Source organism: Lissotriton helveticus, chromosome 6 (genome assembly GCF_964261635.1).
Source record: "Lissotriton helveticus chromosome 6, aLisHel1.1, whole genome shotgun sequence".
Taxonomy (NCBI): domain Eukaryota; kingdom Metazoa; phylum Chordata; class Amphibia; order Caudata; family Salamandridae; genus Lissotriton; species Lissotriton helveticus.
Window position 1 is genome coordinate 1,803,706,089 of NC_136067.1, and position 23,018 is coordinate 1,803,729,106.

Sequence of the window (23,018 nt, forward strand, 5' to 3'; positions counted from 1 at the left end):
TTGAAGTTGCAGCGGCTGCTTCCGGAAAGTCTTTCACATCTGAACTGGGTGGAACTGCAGTCAGGTGTCCTCATGTTCCTCACACGTCATCCTGCAGTGGCAAGGGGAGTATTGCTGCTCTTCCAATGCTGGTAAATTTCTTGGGAACCTACCTGCTGGTGTGGGGGGTGTGTTGCATCTGGTGCTGGTCCTCTGTCACTACTTGGGCCCGCTCGGATCACCACAGCAGCCTCATTCCTCCGATGACAGTTTCAACCAGAGCACACTCCTTGTTTTGTCCCGTTTGCCTGCCCTGGAATACTGGGTCACCATTCTTCCTCTGCTCACGGTCTATGGCCCGATCAACACAGCAGCAATCTTAATGGCAGCCCCACCTGGCATGCAAGCTCTCTGACCTGGTATGTGCACATGCACAATGGCCAGATCAGTGCGGCAACAGTTATTGCTCACTTCACTGTGTGTCTCCACTGGCATACGGGGATCACCAACTTTACCCTGCTCATGGGCAACGGCCCGATCATTGCAGCAGCCGTCTCCTCACACCTTGCTACAGGGATCCAATCCCCAGTATCCCCCCTGGACCTTGCTCCCTCTAACATTCTCCTCTCCCTCACAGGACCAGCCACTGTCCATGCAGGTAAGAGCAGTGGGGTGGTGGAGCTGTGTGAAGGGGATTTCGAAGGACGATGACGAGGGCAAATTAATTATTTGTTTAATTGTCCCTCGTCATTGTCCGTCAAAATCCCTCTTCACCCGGCCCCACCGCTCTTACCTGCACAGGCCACGGCTGCACAGGACAAGCAGGAAGGCTTCAGTGTGCAAGAGTAGATGGTCACACATTTCATGAGTGATGTCCCTTCAGCCAGCTGACTGCCTAGCAGGCCTTGGCCCACAGTCCTGGCCATAGGCAGAAGTCTTGCAGAGCTTTTCTGCGCACAGCCCAGCTGGCTGCTTGATAGTTGATGATTTTGTGGGGCTCGAGCTACCCTTCTTACAGTCCATTTCCAGACATCATATGTGATTACTAGTGTCTGAGTCTTTGAAGTTGATGTCGGGGTCTGCCTCCTTTTGAAATGCCATCTCCTCTGCCCTGCCCTTCCTACAAAAATCAGTCTGTCACAGCAGGAGTAACTCTATATCTGATAGCCCCACAACACAGCTCATGGGAGTGACTAGAGGTTCACACCTAGATGTCAGCCACAGGGATATGCTTATCAAAAGGTTACCCCAGGGCCTCAGTCCTACTCATTATGATTCCCTTATAAGCCCCATTTCCTTCCTGAGATGTGTCCATGTCCATTCCCAGTTACCAGTCTCTGAATCAAACAGAGCACCCTTTGAAGTGTTCTGGAGAGCCTGGCTCTCCCTTCTGCAAGTGTGCCCCCCCCCCCCCAAGCGTACAGGAATGCAGCAAGCCACAAATCCTTCTTGGGGGGTTCCTCTACCTCCTTAACTCACGTCCCTCCAATCAGTCCTAGGTCTTTCAAAATAGAACCCAGGTTCTTCCATGTATGATGCCCTTCACAGCCAGCACATGCATATTGTATACATGCACTGCACAGCACTACATACTTCATGTATTGTACCATTTATATGGTCTCAGCACAGGCATATAATATACATGCACTGCACTATCTCTGTATTATACCATTTACAGGTACACTTATTCCCAGCACATGCATGTGAACATAAGATACCCTCACAGCACTGCATTATCCCTGAATTGTACCAGGTAAACAAACACCCAGCGCAATTGTACCGCATACGCACTGCTTTCCACATAAAACTGATGTAAGCCTAAGGGGTGTTAAGCACACAGCAGCAGAACTTTAAATGAGTGACCCTGTGGGCCTCAGTCCAGTGACACAGGTAAAAAATACCTGTTCACTCCTACTGATCACTACAAGATATACTGCTGGCACAGTGCTCATGCTCCTTAACTCCTGCTAAAGGCAGGAGTCTTACAGCACAATATGAGGGTGGCACTTGGTGCGCCCCTCTTGGTTCAAAAAGACTGCAGTTCGGAAGACAGGCCTATGTCATGGTGCACACACAAAATGCGTGTTCACCCATGACAACAACAATCAGCATTAGGGATTCAGACATCTTTACAGTTGAGGGACTTATTGCAGGGGTGCACGTCTATCACCGTGTGAGGGACTTTTCAGTCCCAACCTATACATTTTTGGAGGATAATATTTGTAATAGTATCTGGTGCAGGGTATAGTTATAATTACTAAAATATGTATTTTATAGCTCTTCAATGACGTATTATTACAGATTTAAAAAGTAAAAAATATCAAAATAGCTGCAAAAGTAATGTCAGTAAATAATATGCCTCTCTGGTGCTGCATGGTACGTGTGGCTCTGCTCCTAGGTATCTGTGTGAGCTGTGCGTGAAGAGTTTCCTCGCTTCCCAGTCCGGGGGACACAGATCCAACTGCTGTCAGTCGTATTAGAAAAAGATAAAGTGAGGAAAGGGGCAGTGAAATGCAGGCCATAAAAACTGACCATCTACTAAAAACAGAAGCCAACAATACGTACTTCGCAGCGGTGGTTTAAGCATCCTGGCATTTCCAATTACATTTTATATCTGTCGAACAGGTGGAAAATAATAAAATAATAATAAAACAATAATAAAATACATACGTCTGCGTAAGTATTCTAAAACAATGCTCCAGCAACAAACATAGGAGTTCTCATTTTTAGATTTCCATGTTACTTTATTGAAGTGCAGAACGTCCGCATCCACACCGTGAAGTAACTATTCTGTTACATTTTTTACATGAGTCCAGAAGGCACTCAATAGGACAATAAAAGGGTAGAATGTGCAGTAAATGAAGATTTCCAGTTTAAAAAAAATTCAGCTCGGTGCTATAAATGCAGATAATGGCAATATAGCGCTTTCTACTAACTTCCTTAAACATCTTTGTTTTTCAGGCACGATCGTCAGCTAAATATAATGTTTGTAGGTGGACCAAACCAGAGGACTGATTATCATATTGAGGAGGGTGAAGAGGTAAGCTGTTTCGTGTTTTTAAACCATCCTATGGAGCGATCTTGACTATTTTATTGTTGATGAACTCACTAGACTGGTTAGATGGAGAGTTTTTGTTCAATTATTTAGTTTTTAGGCTTTTTTCCCCACAGTGGTATGGGCTAGTGGAAAATAATGTTAGGTGACGTTTTCATAACTAAGAGAGGGCAAATGTCTATTATAAAATTATTAGAGATTCAAAATGCAACCCTCTTTAAATGAGCCCAAACCACACCCACCTTTGGACATATAAAATTAAACGACGGTGTTTAAAGCAACATTTCCGAGTACAGAGTGACATCTTCAGGATTTGTTGGGCTCCTGACAAGATATACTTTGAGGCCCCCTGTTTGGAATACACTTGAATTTAAATACCCTTTTCAGCTCATTGAAGCCCTCGTGATACCAAATAAATGTTGAATAATATGTTAAACCTTCAGATTATGGGGTATGCAAAAACAGCTAAGAGCTCATGCTGCTTACTGTTTGTCAGTCAAACAGTTCCAAAGGAAAGCTTTGATTGAGCATGGACAAACCCATTTCGTTTTTAATTTTGATCTAGAATTTTTACTTGCAACCACAGGAGGGCCCAAGTCTTTCGCTGAATTGGGAAAGCTGATTGATAATGACACCACAACATTTTTTTGTTCGTATACAATCATGTAATATTCATAAGATATGGGCAGGGCTTTGAGCCATGCATAGAAGTCAATCGATCATTTCTAAAGAGCAGTACTAGCACCTACTGGGGTATCCGGGTGCTGAGGTTGCTGTGTCTGCGTCGAAAAGCCACATTTTGAGTTGCTTTCTGAAAACTGCCAGGGAGTGTGCCATTCGGAGGTGTAGGGCGGTCCATTCCAGGTTTTGGAGTCGATGTAGGAAAATGAGCGGACCCCGATGTAGGTGCGATGGATACGGGGGACGTGTGCGAGAGCGAGTGATGTGGAGCGCAGGTGTCTCAACGGAATATGGAAGTTCAGCCCGTGGTTGATGTAAGAAGGTCCTTGTTTGTGGAGGGCTTTGTAGGAGTGGGTGAGTGTCTTGAACTGGCATCTTTTCTGGACAGGGAGCCTGTGGAGGTTTCTTAGGTGAGGACAGGTGTGGGTATGCTTGTAGAGGTCCAGGATGAGTATGACTGCTGTGTTTTATATTGTCTGGAGTCTTGTGAGGAGTTGCATGGAAATAACAGTGTAAAGCGTGTTGCCGTAAATGAGGTGACTGGTGATGAGGGCTTGTGCGAAGATCTTTCGGGCGTTTACTGGGATCCATCTGAAAATGTTGTGTCAATATTTACAATTTTTCTTATCCTAACAAGAGAGTCTAGGAAAACTCTATAATAACCAAAGAGCACAATATTTTTCTATATGTTCCATCTACTTTCATATGCCACAACTAACGTCTTGACAAGGTGTTAGCAAGGGAATATGAAAGCATGTTTTCACTTATAAATGATTTGGGCCATCTTTCTCGCTATTCCTCTGTGATTCCAAGCAGGACTAGGTGACAACTGTCCCCATATTAACAAAAAAAATTGAACTCTTGTACATGGTGTAGTCAATAAGGTCGCTGTGTCTCCACTTTTACATAGTCCAAACTGGATGATTTTCACCAAAATATAAAACCTCCTTTTCAAAATCCCGCAGAGTATAGCGACAGCGTAGCTTCAGGAGACTGCATTCAACCACAGGCATTTGAGATTCTGCCCTTTACATGGACCTGGAAGGGTCATTATAGATGTATGACAACTCCTCCAATGTAAAAACTATTTAGTCATTCCAGACAACTCTCATACCTGATCTTTATTTATTGTTTTCCCAAGGGAAGGGGGTGTGTTATGCCTTTATTTCGTATGATGCATCCTTTCCCTGATTACCCCATTCCCTGCTGCTCAGCCAGTATGAATGTGATGTGTATGTGGAATGTTAGAATGCTTGATGAGGAAGTGGAATGCTGGAGTGCCTTGTGGAGTGGAGAGAGACAGTTGGAGAGTGTGGGCTGAGCAGCAAGGATGCTGCTCCTGGTGGGTCTCAACTAATGAACTACCTTCTTGTAACTACCATCCTGTAACCAAGCTAAATAAACCTCCTATTTTACAACTTACCTCATGGCTACCTCTTGTCTTCCTTTGAATGGAACAACAACTCCACATTGTTTGTCACTCAAGATTACATCATCCTGATGGAAGGAACCAGAACAATTGAAATTTGAATGGTAGTTTCAAATTGCATTTTTCAGTCCATCGTTATGCTGATTAGGGCTGGTGGTAGGTAGGTCTTGTGCTAGTTTGTGGAAAGCTTAGTGGTCAGTAGATTCTCTTTTTATACCTGTGGAAACCCCCACTTTTCGCTTTTAGATCTCTATTTATCTTTGCTTTGTAACGTTACACTGAGTTTGACGTGGTGTCTAACTCAGTGTAATTCTCTTGTCAACATTATTATGAACTGCAACTGAGCAGGTCTCACCTTTTATTATAAGATTATCTGCCTGCAGAGAGCTAGGGTAAGTGGATTTGGTTTGTTTGCACACTTCATGTGTAGTCTGAGCGAGGAAGACGTAAGTGATTCAACTTGTCTTGTGTGGACAGTTGGCCTTGTGGACATTCAGAAGCCAGAATCTGTAGTGTGTTTACACTGTGCACTTGACAGCTAAAACTTGTTAAAAGAGTAATTTTTTACTGACCGACTCAGAACCCAGACCCAAGGTCTTTCTTCCAAGATGAAGTATTACAGATCTGTACCCAATAGGCTACATTCTTGAAGAGATTTACTTTACTGACAGAGAAAGAGGCTGTAAGCAGCATATCAGGTGATGTACTCAGTCGGAAGAACAGTAAAGGCCAAATTCATGCCTCCAGTGCCCCTCAGGAGGCACCCTGTATATTTGAGATGGAAGGGGGATGTCTTAGGGGGTGGAGAGGGACATAGCAAAGCTGATGTGACCACTCAATAAAAACGTTTACCCAGTGGCAGCTCCTCAAGGGAGTGCTGTGGGGCGGGTTGGGGGGGGGCACAGGGTGGGGGGTAGTAAACTCCGGAATGTGGCCGAACAGAGTTGAGTACATATATAAATAAATAAATCGAATTACATTGCGCGCTGCATCGCCGATTTGGCGTTGCAGCGCAAGCAATCTAATTTGTTTTATTTATTTATGTATATGCACAACTCGGTTCCCAGCATTTTGGAGTTTACTACCCTCCACCCTGCCCCTCCCTGCCTCATCGCCCACAGCACTCCCTCGAGGAGCCGCCACAGTTGAAATTCTTTTACACCTCAAAGTTCAGTATAAGCAAATAAACCTATGTATATTTGGTGTTGTAAAAATGCACATACGTTTTTTGTGCTGCACAGGGAAAGTATTTTCCCTCTGGCGGAATTACCCCAATGGACGAGATCTGTAAAGGCCTTTTGTACATGTAGACTGAACTCAGTATGTCTATCAAAACATTATTTGGTCCATTGGAAAGATTAGGCAATGTAAAGGTGCACTAAAACAACCCTGGTTCAAAATTGCATTTGCCTCATTTTCCCATCCACAGGGTGAAACAACCCTTGGAGGGAAGTAAAGTAAAGAAATGCACTTTAAAACACATCATTCATCACTCACATCCAATAAGGGCAAACAGCCAGTGATGTTCCTTGTTTGTGTTTCAGCAAATCTAGGATTGCTCTTGATCTGTCACATTTACTTATAGTATTTCCTTATCTTTTGAACCTGCAAAGAATGTTTCTGTTTATTCTGCCTGCTTTTGTGAGTCCACTTCTGAGAGAGCTTCATTACCCACTCTTTTTTGCCCAGTTTTTGAAATCCTCAAAGCAATATAACATATAAACAACCTGACTGAATGCCGTCTCTTCACAGCAAGGCTGGGGTTACTCAAGTTTAGGATCAATGTAAAGTCCAGTTGAGTTTGACATTTATCGATCTATCATTAATAATTAACAACGTGCCCTTGCTAGTGTATGTGCACATCTAAAACATGAATCAGCAAAAGATATGAGAGATTTCCTAAAGGAAATAACTTGCTTTGAAAAATATATTTTTTGAGTCATAAGGTATATTGTACCGAACGTGCAAGATTGTGGACATGGCCTAACTTAAATTCCTACCCACAACATTCCAGAGTAAACCTACAGTATGCCACAGAACGTTGGGGTATATTTACTAAAGTGTTGTGCAGGTACTTAAATTGCCTTCACTACTATTAGCTGCTAAAACCCCTGTAGTGACTAGGTCGAGTTACAGTATAAATTAAAGTAGTTTATCATACATTGAGCTACTCGGAAGTGGAGGACTAACGCGCAGGAGCTCCTGCACTTTCAACCTAATGTTCAACTGTCAAAACACATATTCCAACATTCTATAACATACATCACAAGATTCTAAACAAGAATACTTGCTTATGCTTGTTTCAGAAGGCACGTACAAGCATACTGTACTTAGCAGGTATTACACATTTTCCTTTCTCCCAGAACAACACAAATGACAGCACAAACCCCCATATACACAAGAATACACAACCACACACCACAAACAAATAACACTTAGAAAATAAATATATAAACACATTTAACAGGTGGGAAACCCGCTTGCCTTAACAGTCGGTCTAGCACTTTTTCATCTATTACTAACTTGAGACAACATTTGAAACTTTATTTCTCTTAGTGAGAATAAAACATGAATCAACAACATTTATATCACTATCGCGTGGTTGACGCATTTCCCTTGTACCAATTCAGAAGAAATATTTCCACCCCCATCACATTCCTCTGGCACCTTTTCAACCTTAACCACCTTTGCCAGATTCCACCAATATCTGCCACCACTAAAGTTAATGGCATTGCCACAAATGTTCTCCACCCTGACAGGATTGCTGAATTTACTCTTTCCTTTCTGGACATGAACAGAAAGGTTTATGTGTACTAAGTCGCCAATCTTGACATGAACCAATTTGGCACTCTTCCTATTGTCATACCATATTTTCTGCTTCTGTTAATTAAGCTCCACATTTCTCTTTACCAACTCCATCAATAGTTCCACATTAGATTTACTTTTGATCCATTGTGACATCCATGAAGGACAGAAACTAGTATTAACCTTGCTGCACCTCATTTGTTTAAATGGAGACACTTTAGTTGTAGAGAGAGGTTTGGTACTATAAAACCCTAACATAATGCTCACAGCTTGCACCCTTTCAATATTTGAGCTTTTGGCCCACCTGATGCACTCCCCCACCACCCGGTTCACCCTCCCTGCAGGCCCATTGGTTTGAGGGTGATACAAGGAAGTTTTAAGATGTTCGACTCCTCATTCCCTAAGAAAACTCTCAATTTCCTAACACACAAATTGTGCATCTTTATCTGTATCAATCTACTCAGGAAATCCCTCTCTTACAAATAGTTTTCTAAGGAAATCAATAATGGTACCAGCATTAGGACCTCAGAACAGTTTTAACTCGGGCAACTTTGAACGGTAGCCAATCAAAAATGCTATACATCTGGACCCCCAGGTAAAAAATCATATGGTTCCATAATATCTATGCCTAGCTTAATCTATGGTCCATCTGGACAATCAATAGGCATAAGTGGAGAGGTAGACACCTTCAGGTTTTTGACAACAGACTTGCATATCAGACAACTTTACACAAATCCATCTACCTTGGCGTTCATTCTTGGCCACCAAAACAACTCAGAAATCTGTCTTTTGGCAAGGTAAGAACCCAGATGACTCTCATGAGCATTTGTAATAATACTACTTCTCATGGCGTGTGGGGGGATCAACCTGTCTGAACTTAATAGAAGACCACCCTCTACAGAAATGTCATCACTCACTTTACAATATGGATGTAACAATGGTGAGAGAACTTTCTCTCTAGGCCAACCTCCCTTGATGAGGTCTATGATTTGCTGCAAAACCTGGACTCCTGACATGGCTTCCTTCCATTCTTCCTCAGAGCAGACCTTCAACTCAGGAATTTCAAGTGAATCTACTAGATAGTCCTCACAATCTTCATCCAACAAATCGGACAATATCATTTCTACAACACTATCCTCTTCTCTTTTTCAATGAAAAGGCGAAAGAATATCTGCTGTTCTGTTCCTTCCCACAGAAATATGGTTAACAACAAAATAATATTGCATTCATTTATAAAAACAACCTTAGAATATGTGGAGAGCAACACTTGCTACCACCACCACTCACAATGTTCAATAAAGGCTTATGGTCTGTTTGTAACTTAAAGTGGATTCTCCACACATAGTTGCGTATTTTCCAGCAACAGTCCAGCAACTCTGTCTGCATCAAAGAAAATTGCAATTCTTCCTCCCTAAGAACCCTTGAGTAAAATCTATAGTGAGTTCCTTGTTTCCATCAATCTGTGTATGCGTAGCAACTAGCCCTACTTGGCTGGCATCAAAAGTGATGCAACAAGGAAACCTTGGGTCATAAGGTTTGAAAGCATCACTTTGAATCAATAAAGTCTTAATGTATTGAAACACCAGATCCCACTACTCACATCACACAACTTTTTTTAGAAGATTACTAATGACCCTTACATTTGTAGCAAAATTAGGGATAAAACATGAATAGAACTCGCACAGGCCTTTTCAGAGAGAGGTGGAGAACATGCAAATTCTGAACCTGGAAAAAGTTAGTTCAGACTTCAGTCACCAAAACAGGGTAATCAGGTATGGAGCATTCTTCGCCAGGCAGCTCGGACCTGAAAAAAGTACTTTCTGAGGCAGCCAAATACACAGGTCCAACTGCAGCAGCTGTAGTCATCGCCAATATTTTCAAGTCACAGTAGAAATAAAAGTAGTTTATTTCTTTCATACATAGAGCTACTCAGTTGTGGAGAATGGATGCACAGGAGCTCCTTCACAGCCAACCGCTGTTCAACTGTCAAACACATTATCCACTTACATCACAAGATTCTAAACTAAAAAACGTACTAAAGCTTGTTTCAGGAGACAGGTACAAGTGTACTATCCATAACAGATACTACTACACCTCCACTCTGACTTGCACTATGTGGCAGACCGGCACAAAGTGTTTGCATTAAATAGTAGCCCTAAAGTAGCCCAAAGTAGGGTTTTGCGCTACTTTGCAATAATTACACTCAAGGGGCGTTCCATGATTTTTACATTGGCGTTTCCATGCAACCCCCCAATGGATTTTGATCCAAAGCCATATCGACTCATAATAGTCAACACCAAATATTAATGCCTTCTAGAGGCTAGCATGACGTTTGAGAGAGGTTTTCTTTTTTCAAAACTTTTCCAACTTTTTATGTCTGCTGAACTGCACAGCACGCCTACAAATGTCTTAGCATGGTATTTTCAACTGGATGGGTAACCTTCCAGTACGAAACTCTTATTTGACATGACACATACTCCCTTGCGCTATAGTGCAGTGTTGGCACAGAGGGAAATAGCACCATATCTTAGTAGGTATGGCGCTGTTCTGCTCTCTCCATTTCATACAATTCAGCATTGTATGAAAACTTAGTAGATCTGCCCCACAAGGTCCAAGCTCCATACGTACTTTTCCCGACACACTGTTAAACTTTAATCCTAGCGTGCAGTCTTTTCTATTCCTCTATTCCAATCAATCAACTTTATTCAGTTCTCGGACCATAAAAGTGCAAATGCATACAGTTCAAAAAGATATATGGTGCATACAATACAGCATGACAATTCTGTTGTAAAACAGATTCTGGAGAAATGGAACTATAAGATTAAAAAAAAGAAATATTGATCATTAAAAGTCCACAACATGGCCCAGCCAATTGTCCCAATGATGAAGAGTTCTACAATTGGTCGAGACATATTGTGGGTCACTTATGCACACATACTGTCTGGTAAACATCCTTTACAACGCAACTTTTACCACGCAGTGCCTTTACGGCGCAACTTTTACAACGCAAACAATTACAACACATTGCGCTGGGTGGCGCTCTAGGATAGGGAATAGGTTTAATTTACTATCCAACACCTTCCCTACTATCCACGGGGACTGGAGTTGGAATAGTAAATTAAACTATTCACTATCCAGCGCCCCAAAGCACCATGCGTTGTAATGGTATGCGATGTAAAAACCGCGTTGTAAAAGCATGCGATGTAAAAGTATGCGTTGTAATGTCATACATCCAATACTGTCTAGCATATAAAAAACAGGACATTAAAAAGGATTAAAATAAAAATAAAAGCCCAATAACAAATTTAATCATTTTTGATTTTTAACGTCAGTCTTCTGATGGTCCACATCTTACCAAGAAACGTAGCAACTGCACAAGTAAACTTGTATCGGATTTTAAAGTGTGCAGTGCTTCTAGGTGGCAATGAGTGCCAAGGCATTTGCAAAGAGGAGCTAAACATGTGGATCTTGGGGACCGATACAGCGGGCAAGCAAATAATACGTGGCCTACTGACTCAACAGTTAAGGGACAACCAGGACAAACCTGAGTAGAGGTAGCAGATTTTCTCCAAGAAGCTGTAAGGGAATTCACGGGGATGGAGCCAAAACTGAATTGCATAAACAGTTTCCTATCCTCCAGGACCGTTATAGCATCCAGGTATTGCTCAAGTTTGCTTGCCAATTTAAATTCTAAGAAGTCTGATGTGAGCTGGTTCTGACGCTGATAAATTAGTGGAGACTGGGCTAATCAATTCCGGTATTGTTTCTTGATTAAGTCCCTGCTAGGGAATGATGCAAGGTCCCTAGCATCCCACAGTCCCTCCAACCCTATTCCAGTGAGGAAAGATTTAAATTTGTGGAACCATTCAATTTGCTTGAACCGATCGAGCGCAATGATTTTGGAGAGGGCATCAGCATATGGAAGCAACTCTGGAGTAGTCCTAAGGCGAAACCAGAACAGGAGGGGGCGTAGGTTGACCTTCTTGATGATGAAAGTCCTGCCCATGTCCAACCTAATTGGGTGAAGGAGAGTGCTCTGTGGAAGTGACAACAGAGCTCTCAGAAATGTATTCTCCATGGTCAAGAGGCCATACAGAGTTTCAAACCCCCACAGTTCTGTGCCATATAGTGCTGAGCCCACTGGCTTACAGTCATAGATGTGAAGTGGAGCTGCTACTGGTCTGGTAGAGGAGGTCCTGTGCTCTTTGGTCATTGTCCCATTAATCGGTCTGTGTTGAGGAGTCCGCTTCACTATATGAGGCTTCCATGACTGGTCATCGGAGAGGGTGATCCCCAGGTACTCAAAGGTCTTCATTTCCCCAGGGGTACCCTACCCAATGTAAGCTTGCCGTGGAATGCTTTGTGGGGGTTCAACATTAAAAGATTTGTTTTTGTGGCGTTGATCTCTAAACCTCACACGGTGCAAAAAGTCTCAAAGTAATCCAGTGGCAACTGAAGGCCTCTAGGAGTTTTGGACACTAGCAGCATGTCATCGGCAAACAACAGTGTTACCACTTTGGTTCCCCCCGAGAGTTGGCTTCAGCAGGGATATCAGAGAGGTACTGGATGACTCCATTAACAAAAAGCGAGAAGACTGTGGGGGCAAATATGCAGCCCTGTCGGACCCCTTTATTAACTTTGATTGGATTGGTTAGCTGTCAATGGCTGCCCCATCAGACCCGTGCATAATTAGCCTGTGGAGGCTCTTAACCAGCAATAGAATATCAGTAGGGAGGCCCATCTCTTTTAGGGCTTATGTCTTGGGACAAAATCATAGGCAGAACTTAGATCAATGAAAGCAACATAGAGGCTCCCATGGCCTGTGATCACTGTCTTCCATGTCAATAAAAGGAAGCGACAGATCTGGTTGATGGTGCTAGTTTTTTCCTAAACACAGCTTGGAAGGGGGACAATATGCTAACATTGCTAATCCAGACCTGAATTTTCATAAGAAGTGCCCGAGCGAACACCTTTTGTACGCAGTCTATCAGACTGATAGGCCTGTAGTCGGAAAGTGACGATCAGTCACCCTTCTTGTAGACTGGAATCACCTCAGCTCCGTTCCGAAAAGTTGGAATTGGGTCACCCGCTGCAATACTATTTGCTAGTGCCACAATGTAAGATATAAGATGTCCCATTCACAACATCACTAAGAAAAACCTCATTGGGAATACCATGGAGCCCAGCAGTCTTGGCCCTAATGGTAGAATTAATGTTGGCCCTGATTTTAGCACCCATGAAGAAATCATTAGTGGCGAATTGAGCATGTTCAAGGGTACAGGCTACAGTATCTGGGTTTTGAGGTTCAGAATATAGTGTGGAGAAATGGTTGTGTCAGGCTGCAATGGGAATGTTGTTATAACTGTTATACTGCATATGTGTATTGCTCTTTATGCTTTATCCTACTACAGATCAACCACCGATGAACATGCTACGATATGATAAATTATGTATGGTTGCTTTGTCCAAAATATGTAATCACAATTGTGTAATGATGGGAAACAAATTTGACCCTATGTTGGCCGGATGAAGTAACATCATTCTCTGATTACTTTTGTAAACCAGGCACACAGGCTGTCTGACCAATCCAAGTTGGCCACACACACATCTCCACAAAGTCCAATATGGACACAATTTTACGATGTGAAAATAACCAGTCAGCTCCCCTTGTCTGTCTGCACATGCAAACTATATCCCACTCCATGTAAATTTATTGTCTCTGTAAACTGACAATTTATGCTGGCCGTTTTATTTACAATACTATTAATATTTACTTGACTTTTGAATAGCTCCATTAATGTAATGTATCAACAGATCGGGTACACTGACATCCGAGACTGTCTTCTGTTGCTTTGGTACCCCATTTGGGCAGCATTTAGCTGCTGCATGAACGCGCGTGGCTCTGATTTAAATGAGAGCGCCCTCCGCGCAGCCACTCCCGCTGATTCACCCGACAGATGCTGGAGGCTGCACCCGCAGTAGGCCCATAACAACTCTAGGTTTGCCAAGTCTAGATGGTGATAAACTGGCCATTGTCCAATTATTCATTTACCCTGTGTCTCTCTGTAGATTCATACACGGGTGGTATCTCCTCTGAAATATTCGAGGGAGCTTGTGACCATACCCATGGACTCAGGCGAAAGTAATAATATCGAGGGGATGTTGACATGTTGTTAAAGAGGTATGAGAAGGCAAGCTTCTTTTCAAGTTTTTACACAGACTGGCCTGTTTTATAGTAATGGTATAACTTCAATCTGAGCTGCAGTTCACGTTAGGGCCTGGTTATATTCAATTAATGCTGTTTTTACTTATGTCTTACGTTTATGCTCGGGCCCTGTTCAGTTTTTGATTCAATAATCATTACCTCAACCCGGTTGCTAAGCTAACTGCACTTTGTGATTAGCCTGTCTAATGGAGCGCTTATGTGCATCTCTATTGGATTAAGCGCTGCTGCACCTAGCTAGATTCTGGATGATGTATCCTCGGTTTGATATATGTTTTTTAATACTTTGATGAGGCACATGTTTTTAACCCGGCTGGGTACTGACTAAAAACTTTTGATTGTTGACTGCCATTTTGTAACATATGTTCAACACACTCTCTTTTTCTCTGGAGCCTGCGGGCCGACCAACACAACCCTCCCATGATCAACGCTGCCCCAAGCATCTGGCAATTGTTTGGTAAATATATGCCCAATTGTTTTGGATTGAAATAGGTGATTCACTCAGTCCGTCTTAAATCCTCCTTTTTCTTTAATTTAGGTGCCCCCCTCCCCGCTCCCCCACATCACATCACAGTCCTGAAGAAGACCCCACTGTAAGGTACAACTGAACCTACACCGCATAGGGGTCGAAACGTCGACTATCTTCTACAGCGCCTACCCACCCTCAACAAAGTATTATTAGTTTGGAGAACTACATGGATAGGACTACATGAATGTTAATACAATGTATGGGGCTGAAATGTTCACGCCCATCTGATGTCAACGATATGTATTTCTTTGTGACCACATGCAACTATTATATCCGTCTAACCACTACCTTGACCCTCACAAAACACCCTCTCCTTCTTCTTTCCTACCTCCCCTTCCATTACGGGCACTAATGTTTCTTTGAGTATATATATATATACATACAATGTATGAAAATGAGGATGTGAATAAACAACATCTCTTTAATGAAATTGTGGTATTAGTTATATGTACATAAGTCTTAGGTAATTTAGACATATGCTAAAAAAATACGTAGTCTGGTACTCAAGAATAAGGGCATTAAGCTGTATTGCTACTTCTGACCATTTTTGATGGGAGGTAAATTGAGGGAGGGGGGAGGGAACCTGCCCCAGCTCATCCTCCTCCCTGGTCTCACATATTTCTTCCATTGCTAGTGGCTTGTAGGTGACATTAAAGTAGGGGGAGGACAGCTATGGAAATGAGCCATACTGGAGGTTCATTAAACTAGTGTTGCTCCTCTGCTGCAAGTTCAGCCATATTGAATTTTGGAAGAACAGTGCTTTCTGGGAGAAGATTATGACTCACTTTGGAGGAAGTGGTCATGCTCTGGGGTGGTGCCCTGCACCTCATTGGACAGAGGTAATCGCGTGCTGGACTCCAGAGAACACTGATTTTGCTCAGAATGTACATTTCTGATTGAATGAAGATCTATAATTTTTTTTATTAGAGCAGACAAGAGTTTGTAGTACTTTTAATAAGCTGTATTGAGATCAGTTCTGAAGACAAGTTGGATTGTAAAGGAGGGTTAGCTGCTGTAAGGAGTTGTCTGACATCATAGAGTGTCACGCTGTGATAGGTTGGTTGGTGTGAAACTGTGCTGGGATTTTGTTGACAGAATAAATAGAGTATCACACAGGGATTGGTGGCTCAAACGATAACAAGGAAGTGTTTACTAGAGAATCAGGTGAAATAATTTGTAAAGGACATTAAAAGGACCAACAGAGTATGATGGTAGCCAGAGGTTAGATGAAAATATTTGAAATCCACATCATAGTTCTAGGGCCCAGTGCGTAGCGCTTCAACAGCAGCCTGGCTAATCCTCTTAACCATGACCAATCATGGGAAACGACAGGAAGGCTAGATTTTGACTTACAGACAAGAAAGTCGTAAAACTTATTTTCTGTATACTTTAGGAAAAATTCAACAATGGCATATTGCTGGATTTATCAATACCATTCTACTAAGTCCTTGAATTATATTTTTTTGTGAATTAGTAGCGATGGTTATGCCTTAATAAACTATTGCCATCTTAGCCTATGTGGCTGAAGGTCTACAATGACGAAAAGGAAATGTGCAGTTTCCCCCCTTTAGGGGTCCCGAATATGCAAATATAGTGTAGATCCTCACTCCACAGTGCTCCTAGAAGCACTTTCCTACAATGGGGAAGTGAAGTGTGTAATTTCTGTATCCCCAAGGCATGTAAAACCAATTATATCAGGGACTGCTTTATAAGTACATAACCCCCACCCCTGGGACACCTAGGGGAGACTCTGGGGGTACCTAATATGCCACAATATTGTAGTTTATCCCTTTTTGAGTGACCCTACCACAAAAGTCGAGTTTGGGCAACATTTACATTTAAAAGCAGTGCTGCAACACAGGGCTGCTTTTAAAATGACCTCAGGCTTTCAGCAGTACACACATGCATGCAATAAGGCTAAACTTCCATGCCCTATTATATACTGGGGACTTAAAGGTGGTTTTAATCCCCCTGCCATATTATGTACTGGAGACTTTATAGGGTAGGTCATGCCAATTATAAGTGTACCTTAATATATTGTTTACCCTCATGTATCTGTGTTTTTTCACTTGTGTTTTCAATATAGCACTGGCCCTGGGCCTGGTTAGGCAGAGCCCAGGGATAGTCAGAGTCAGTTACCACTAGTACCAGTCAGCAAAAAATTGGGGTGCACAGGGGACACAGGATGACTTTCCAACACTCAATTTTTCTAAATTGGTTCGAAACGTTTCTTTTGTTGGGTTTTGTCTTTATTACTGTTTTGGTACTGCATAAATACTTTAGACATTACCTCTAAGCTAAGCAGGTTTGTTCTGTGCCGTAGGTATGGGAGAGATTGAGCTAAGGTTACAAATACTTTAGACATTACCTCTAAGCTAAGCAGGTTTGTTTTGTGCAATAGGTATGGGAGAGATTGAGCTCAGGTTTATGTAGTGTCTCTGGTGGTTCACCCTGACAAGGTAGGTGTTTATTACTTGAGGTAGGTACTCACCCCCCTCAACTAATACCCCCGTTTTGTACAGTATAAGATAACATTGTTTATCGGCAACTATCCATAACAGTGAAGTTCATACCTCATACTTTCAAGTAACATCATAGATAACTCTAGATTTGGTCTCTTGTATTTGATGTTTTGCTATTAATGGCTAGCTATGTATAATTCTGTATATTATATTCATATTGGTTATTAGGATGCTAATTGCCTGAGATGCCTCCACTTAAGCATAAATAAATGTATTGGGATGCACAGGACTGCAATGGAATGTCAACGCCTCAAACAGTACAGTTTCAAAGAATTAGGGCCCATTTTCCCGGTCATGCTTTCTCCCGGCTGAGATTCAGTGCAATTCGAACTGATCTGTTGTGAAAGTAGAAGGCCAGAAAAGCAGACACTGATCTCCCAAAGACTAAGACCAATTGTTGCCAACAGCTTTGCGCCCAGTCAGTGTGGAAGATAAGATTCAATAATCAGTGACCTGAAATGAAACAGAAGGCCAGAACACCCAAAGGAATATGACTCACTGTCAAAGGTAGCATAGGCGTACCTTCAGGCAGTGTAGGGGGTACGAATCCATGCACAGATCAGTGGGCTTTTCAACAATTGGTCTGCACCAGGAACCAGTCAAAGCTGTCATCTGTTCCATGGTCAGTCATTCATGTGACTTATGTGCTATATAATACATATGTGTGACATTCACAGTACCTTCTAATATACTGGCATTACAGAAATTTAACATCAGGGAGCATTCTGGGACTGATTAGCAAAGTTACATTTATGATTGAAAATTTCTGCGCACATTCATTTTTGTCTACACTTAGGCATAAACTATCACCAAATGCAATAGGTATAAGTCTTTATACATACATGTTCCCAACCCCCTATGTGAGAGGGTGGAGACACATGTAACTCTAAATATGATGGTAAAGTTATTGCTAGCAACTTTACAGGTGGGTTTTTGACTTAAATCCACCAAATCTAGATATGTACAATGTAGGCCACATTCTCTACAATAAGTAGAAGTACGAACTGAAAAGAATGTGGAAAGAGGTATTACATGAGGAAAATATTACACACATGACAAACATCACAAGTGGAAGTATATCAATACAACCCTCTTCCCCGTGTAAATGAAGACGTTGTTGATGCAGGCATCTAATCCACTTGTGTTGTGTAGCAATGCGTGTACAAGTGTCTGTGTGTCTGCATGTCTATATATATGTGTCTCTCTGTGTGATAGTTTAGTACATGCAATATGGCATGTTATATCATTGTGTGTGTTTTTGTTTAGAGTATTTACATCTTTGTAATTTTCTATTTTCTATTTTCTAATGATCTATTACGACTGTTCTGTTTACATTTTTGTAAAGCAATTAGTATAGGAATGTGCAATGTTTAAAGCTATGGATTTCTTTACATTATTTTATTTTCTTATTACATTATTACAATATGATGTATATGCATAAGGCAATATCTAAATTAAAAAAAAAATGTATTTTAATTTTTTTGGTGTAGGGATTTGCACTAGCAGTGTTCTTCCATATTAGTGATACCTGTGAGTGGCCATTTGAGCTGTGTTTCAGTATGTTTAGGCCTCTTTTAGAGGTAGCAGATGCTGCTGTAACTTCATTGAATTCCTGTTCAACAATCCTTTTATAGGTATGTTTTTAGATTTATATATGACTCCCTGTTACTCCCTAAATTTTGCTTTTACTTCTCCCACTTTGTACTAAATATTCCCCACTTTCCATCTACTCTTTCTTGCCACGGCCACAATCACAGTAAAAATAAAGGACTGTACCTCTACAGAGAGTGCAGTGAACACCACACATCGGCACATCACTCTGCACATGAGGTATAGGACCGGCATATGTGTGATTCTGCACCTGTACATTTGCGAAATGCATTTCTGAGTAATTGAAGTAGTACTTCAGAAGTACAAAGTAAGTTACTCCTTTATGCCTTTTGAGAACTGGACCATCAGGTTATTTTCCAGTTTTATTGCAGCCTATTGTGCTTTTATGGTATCTTGAAAATCTATGTGCAGTGCATGGAAAATGCTGATTTTTTGGTATTATACAGCCTCTTCAATTTGCTATGAACTGCGTTTAAGAGCAAGGGTCCCCGGACACTCAGATAATATCTATCAGCCTCCTGTTTAGCTGCTACCCTTAATTTGGTTTTCAGAGCCACCTCCATTTTCACTTTCAGTCCTAGAGTGATGATCTATTTAAAGCTGCTGCTTTCAATCACAAATAAATGCTAGACAAGGGAAGCCTCATTAGTTAAAGCAGTTTTAGTACGGATTTTAATTCAGACATCTGTGACCCACAGCACTCTGGCGTGTTTACACATTAACATATTAAGTAGAGGTGGGTTAAAATTAAAATATCAGGTACTAATGCGTTAGTGTAAAATGCAGTCACATCCAGAGGTATAATGATATGCCTTATGTTTGTTAACAGAATTGAAAATGCAGGGTCAAAGTACATTACTTCCTGTTAAAATGTTTTGCTATTGATATTTTAAAAAGTCGTTTGCTCCATCATATCTACGCAGTGTGGGTGGAACATTACTTTTGTTTTATGATGAACTGATTTCTTCAAAGCTCATCTGGAGCTATATGACATACAGTGCCTCTGGGGTGCAACACCCGTGTATGCCCATTGTCTGTACCCATAGGAGCACTGTAGCATTACAGAAGAGTCCGTAGATGCTTGTGAGACATCTTCTTTAATACAGATCATGCAGGAGGACATAAAGCGCTGCGGCTATATTTAGAGTGCATTCCATCGTTTCCATGGGCCATGATCTCCGAAACAAATGAAGCAAACACTTTGCATCTGCACCATAATATAGATGCTTAGGGAACCTAGTAATATGAGCATATTACTAGGTTCCCTATGATTCAGGGTCATCAGTACACATAAACATTTACGTCCTGAAGATGGTTTTATAGATGCTTTCACACCAGAGACGGAACAACGACAATCCGACCCATTTTCTCAGTTACCATTCCTACAGGAATTGTTAATTGTAATGTTAATGGTGTACTTCCTGTTAATAATTATGTGACATGGGCTATGGCAAAAGTGTTTCATGATGGAAGAGATTTACCAAGAAGGGCTAACTTCAGTCGCTTTTGCTTGTATGATGTGATTTGTTATTTGTACCCTTTCTTTGTATACCAATCTTTTATATAAATTTGAACTCTAGTAAGTATACACCCGTGTAGAATTACTTATATTTGTTGAGCTTTGTCCAGCTTTGCGTTTGATTTGCTGTACAATTGAATAATTTACTTTAACATTCAAGTGTAATAAGTCACTGTTTAGGGCTTTAGAAAATTCATATGTTGAACCTACCAATAACTCAGATGTTAAAAAAAATCCCTTGAAGGCATCTATACCTGATCGTGTATATTACCCAAGCCTCCAAGGGTTTATTGGGTTTCCCATATTCTGTTTCATAATATAGATGCAGGAGCATAGGCAGAGAGGTCTTCAGAAGGCACGCTAATTGTGCACCATTAAAAGGTGGTGCACATTCAGTGTGCCCCTGATGGACTTCCCAGACATCCTACTGCAGTTGGGAGAATTCACTCATTGCACCTACCTTCAGGGGGATCTTTGTCCCCCTTTGATATGCTGGCAGGTCCAGCATGCACAGTAAACAAGCATTTACAATGCAATGGTCTCGGCATTATTAAAGGTAGAGCTATTGGCATTGCTCATGAATTTTTTTTTTTTTTAATCATAACTAAATGGCATTGTCATTTACATTGCCAATAGCTTAATCGTTAATACAATGGCATTGTCATTTACAATGCCAATAGCTTAATAGCTCGCAAATGCATGACCTATTGCATTTACACCCACACAGAGCCACACACACAAAGCCAACCACACACACATATAGAGCCACCCACACAAAGCCACAGACACACACACAGAGCCACACACACAGCCACACACACAGCCCCACACACACACAGAGTCCCACACACACACAGAGCCCCACACACATAACGCTAAACACAGAGTGTTGCCTTTTCACAGTGCTTTATAAAATGAGTTTTAGCCACACTCCAGCGCATCTGCGCTGTTGTACAACATGGCTGCAAAACACTGCCAGAGCCAATAGCTCTCAATGGCAAGAGCATTTGGCTTTGCCAATGCTTGTTAAAATATGGGGTGGGCTGCAAATCTTGACTTCCAACCTTGGTAGGCCAACTCATGTTGTATCACCCCTGAGGTCCATAGACTGGCTTATTAAATTCAGTAACAGAATCACCTGCTATTTACAGCTCGTAGAAATATCAAACCGCACTACGGAGCGCTATATCAAAGAGACATGCAGTGCTATTGAAATGAAGCCCGCTAGGGCGAGGAAGGGGATGCCAAGGATCAGTGCTTTAAAGATGTCTCATTCGAGTGCACCGCGAGTGGAATCAGTAGAGTAATCCCCGCTAGATGTTTGGCCCAGTTTTCTTTTCGGGTCAGGAAAATACACGTTGTGTATTGCCCTTGTGTAAAGAAAAAAAAAGTGAAAACAAGAACTTTGGACTTCAAATAAAGAAATTCCCAGCCGTAGCTTTTAGTGTTTAAAGGGGCAGGTGCCACTTTATCGGAAACGCGATGCACGAGACCCGCTGAACTCCATCTCGGGAACATTCGAGAATGTGTGGAATTAGACTGACTGCAGAGACGGCAGGGGTGTTCAAGCTCACACTGCTTTACACTTGTCTGCTGTCCAATCTGTCGGTGTTTAGGACCTTTCTGTATCGCTTGATGTCTCTCCAGTCCTGTGCCTAGTACTTCCCTTAGCTTTACTGCGCCTAGAAACGAGTTTGTTTGCGCTGTAGGTTAGACGCTATCAAATCAAGTCAAACTTGGAGCCACTCCCAGGGCTGAATGAGAGCAGTGATCTGCTGCCAGACAATACCTGGAGCATCGGCAAGAGAGATTCTGGAACACAGGAAAGGTGAACTAAATACGACAGCTCACCAACACCTCAGGGAGGTACATCTTGAAAGGGTGATTTAAAAAACAAAACGAAAAAAAAACATGCGCTGTATTAATTCTACCAAAAAGAGAGGAGACTAGCGCAAGAACATGTTGAATATACCTTTGTTAGTAAGACAGCTCAGTGGACTACTGCATCCACTGCAGCGATCTCGAATAGTCCGCTCTGCTTTGCGTATTGCCAATCACGCTCTCCATTATTTAGGGCACACAGGTTTATGCACAATCATTCCGCCTCCAGCTGGCAACACGTTCTGTTACAGGCAGTCAGAGCAGCGACATCTGCTTGGCACAGTTCAAAAGAATAAATTCCCACTTTTTTTGTTTGCAAATGGCATCGCAAAACGTTCCTTCCTTGACCAAGAACGCTGAAGATAACAGAGAGCATGACTGCTTCGGTGCAAAGCACAACAACTGTGCTGCAGGCTGCTAACAGCTGTGTGGCCATTGGGAAGGCCTTGTTTTTTGTGAATATGTTCTTGTTTTCGTAAAATCGCCTGTTCTTAATCGTGCCCAGCCCCCCACTCTGCCAGCCTTGGAAGCAAGCGAGGCGCGCGGCCGTCCTTTCAAATAATGAGGCATAATTAGGCCTGGCAGCTTTTATCTCCTTCTCCCGCTGAATTAGATTTCACAATAATAACAATGATTACTCTGGAAAAAAATCTGGTTTGTGCGCCCAGCGCCTTTCACATTAGTCTGGTACCCCAAATGCTGTTCAAGGGCAGAAGCGTGGAGGGAGGAGGCGGGCGGTAGGTGTGTGAGTGTTAACGAGTTCGCCGTGCAGTTTAAGACTGCC

The 23,018-nt window shown here is 42.0% G+C and overlaps 1 protein-coding gene across 1 annotated transcript in view; it reads left to right on the top strand.

Annotated features, from left to right (window-relative positions):
- Positions 1-23,018, top strand: part of HAAO (3-hydroxyanthranilate 3,4-dioxygenase) — a 955,259-nt gene that overhangs the window by 214,264 nt on the left and 717,977 nt on the right. Inside the window, exon 2 of the mRNA XM_078649691.1 lies at positions 2,941-3,019. Within this exon, the coding sequence (XP_078505817.1) occupies positions 2,941-3,019 (79 nt within the window). The remainder of the gene's footprint in view (positions 1-2,940; positions 3,020-23,018) is intronic.